Here is a 2606-nt window from a genome sequence, read left to right as displayed (position 1 = left end):
CGGCATCGCCACATCCACCCGCCAGGCCGACCCGCGGGTTGACAAGAAGCTGGCGGAGGCCCGCGCGCTCCGCAACCAGCGCCGCGCCGCTGGACTGTGCCTCGGCTGCGGCGAAGCCGGCCATTTCCTCGCCGACTGCACCAAGAAGGAGAGCAGCAAGATGGTGGCCCTCCTGACGGTGCTGGAGGACCTCGAGGCGTCCAGCGACGAGGAGGACGCCGAGGACGCGGAGCCCTCCTCCGCCTCCGAGTCGGACCAGGGAAACGAGTCGCAGGACGAGCACTGATGGCGTGCTCGGTCCTGCAAAACGCCTCGCCATCCTCCTGCATCAAGGACGGCTGCCACCTGTGCTTTCGGGCCAAGGCTGGGCAGCAGCCGGTCTTCGAGATGCCGGCCACCGTTGGAGGCCGGGACGCTCGCCTGCTGGCCGACACCGGCGCCGCGGCCACGTTCGTGTCACGGGCTTTTGTTGACAGGCACGGACTGGTCGAGGAGCCGCTCGGCAAGCCGACGAGCGTCGAGGACGTGCACGGGAACAAGTCGTTGGTCACCACGATGACGACCCAAACCCTGCGCATTGGCGAGGCGAGGCTTGGCAGCCTCCCGCTCCTGGTGGCCGATATCGCTGGTTTCGATGTCGTCCTCGGGTTCCCTATGCTCCAGTCGCTCAGCCCACGTGTCGACTGGAGACAGGGCACTTTGGAATTCACCAAGGGCCTCTCCCGCGGAGAGCGGAGACGCGCCAAGCACAACGGGCGAGAACGGGCCACGCCGAGGAAGAGAGGTCGGCGTAGCCACTCACGCGCGGAGAGGAGTCTTGACGGGCTTCAAGTCTCTCCGCAGCGGAGGAGAGGAGTGAAAGTGCAGGGACACCCCTCTCCGCGCCGCCGATTCGACCGGTACCCCACCGGCACGAGTTCGTCAGCGCTGAACAGCTGGTGCAGGCCGCCAGCCAAGATGGGCCGATTGGCATGATGTGGCTCGACGTTGACTGGCCCACGCTGCGGGCCTGTGGCTTCGTTGAGACGGTGACGGCTCAGAGGAGGAGCCGGAGCCACCCGACATCGCTGGCATTCCAGCAGAGTACCGCGACTTCGCCGACGTCTTCAGCGAGAAGGAGGCGGACCGCCTGCCACCTCACGGCGAACGCGACCTCAAGATCGAGCTCGAGGAGGGTGCCAAGCCGCCTCAAGGGCCCCTGTACCCTAAGGGCCCTCGGGAGCTGCAGGAGCTACGGCGCTACCTCGACGAGATGCTTGGCAAGGGCTTCATCCGCCCGTCGCGCAGCCCAGCGCGGTCGCCCGTCCTCTACGTGCCCAAGAAGGACGGCAGCCTCTGCCTCTGCGTCGACTACCGCGGTCTCAACAAGATCACGGTCAAGAACCGCACGCCGCTGCCCCTCATCGACAAGATGCTTGGCCTGCTTCGCCGCGCAAAGGTCTACACCAAGCTGGACCTGCGCGCGGCGTACAACCTGATCCGCATCGCTGCCGGTGATGAATGGAAGACGGCATTTGGCACTGACTTTGGCCTGTTCGAGTATCTGGTGATGCCTTTTGGCCTTGCCAATGCTCCAGGGCATTTCCAGACAGTGGTCAACACCATCTTCAGGGACATCCTGGGGGTGTACGTCGTCATCTACCTCGATGATTTCTTCATCTTCAGTGATAACCCGGCTGACCACACCAAGCACGTCCGCGAGGTGCTGCGGCGTCTTCGAGAGCATCGCCTGTTCTGCAAGCTCTCCAAGTGCCAGTTCAACACCACCGAGGCGGATTTCCTTGGCTACATTGTCACGCCAACGGGCCTCTCCATGGAAGCGGAGAAGACCAAGGCCATCGCGGAGTGGCCAGAGCCCCGGTCCATCCACGACATCCAGGTCTTCCTAGGCTTTGCGAACTACTACCGCCGCTTCATCCGGCACTACTCTCGCATCGCCTGACCGCTCACAGATTTGGTCAAGCCGGTGCAGCGTTTCCGCAAGTTCGAGCTGCCTGAGGCGGCCAAGACGGCGTTCGCCAACCTCAAGAAGGCGTTTTCCTCGGCGCCCATCCTTCGGCATTTCGACTACGACCTGCCGACGAGGGTGGAGACCGACGCCAGCGACAACGCCATCGCTGGGATCCTGAAGCAGGAGCACGACGGCCTCTGGCACCCCGTTGCTTTCTACTCCAGGAAGATGACAAGCGCCGAGGCCAACTACGAGATCCACGATAAGGAGCTCCTAGCGGTCGTCGCCTCGCTCCGCCACTGGTACCAGTTCCTGGCAGGACTGCCCAGCCGCTTCGGAGTGCTCACCGACCACGATGCGCTCAAGTACTTCGCCACGCAGCGGTGGATCTCGCGGCGCCAAGCTCGATGGGCGCTGCACCTGGCCGACTTCGACTTTGAGATCGTCTACCGGCCCGGCAAGCTTGGCGGCGAGCCAGACGCCCTGACACGCAGGTCGGATATGACTTCTAAGGAGGGGGACGACGCCGACGCCAACTACAGAACGGTCCTGAGCCCCTCGCTCTTCGTGGGAGCCGTTAGCACAAGACGCGCCAAGGCGCGCGCCAGCCTCGACGATGTCCTTCAACTGGCGAGCCGTTCCACGCTCGCTGACC

At 64.3% G+C, this 2606-nt stretch overlaps 1 protein-coding gene across 1 annotated transcript; it reads left to right on the top strand.

Moving 5' to 3' along the window:
* Positions 1-387: 387 nt before the first annotated feature.
* Positions 388-2604, top strand: PFL1_06929 (uncharacterized protein; the record flags this gene model as incomplete). Its single annotated transcript, XM_007884372.1, has 4 exons — positions 388-784; positions 1041-1879; positions 1973-2395; positions 2533-2604. The coding sequence occupies 4 exons, from the start codon at positions 388-390 to the stop codon at positions 2602-2604; spliced, it is 1731 nt and encodes a 576-aa protein (XP_007882563.1).
* Between the last annotated feature and the right edge of the window lie 2 nt (positions 2605-2606).

Source organism: Pseudozyma flocculosa (genome assembly GCF_000417875.1).
Source record: "Pseudozyma flocculosa PF-1 unplaced genomic scaffold scaffold00036, whole genome shotgun sequence".
NCBI classification, from domain to species: Eukaryota; Fungi; Basidiomycota; class Ustilaginomycetes; order Ustilaginales; family Ustilaginaceae; genus Pseudozyma; species Pseudozyma flocculosa.
The sequence above is the reverse complement of the archived record's forward strand: the minus strand, read 5'-3'. Positions and strand labels throughout refer to the sequence as shown.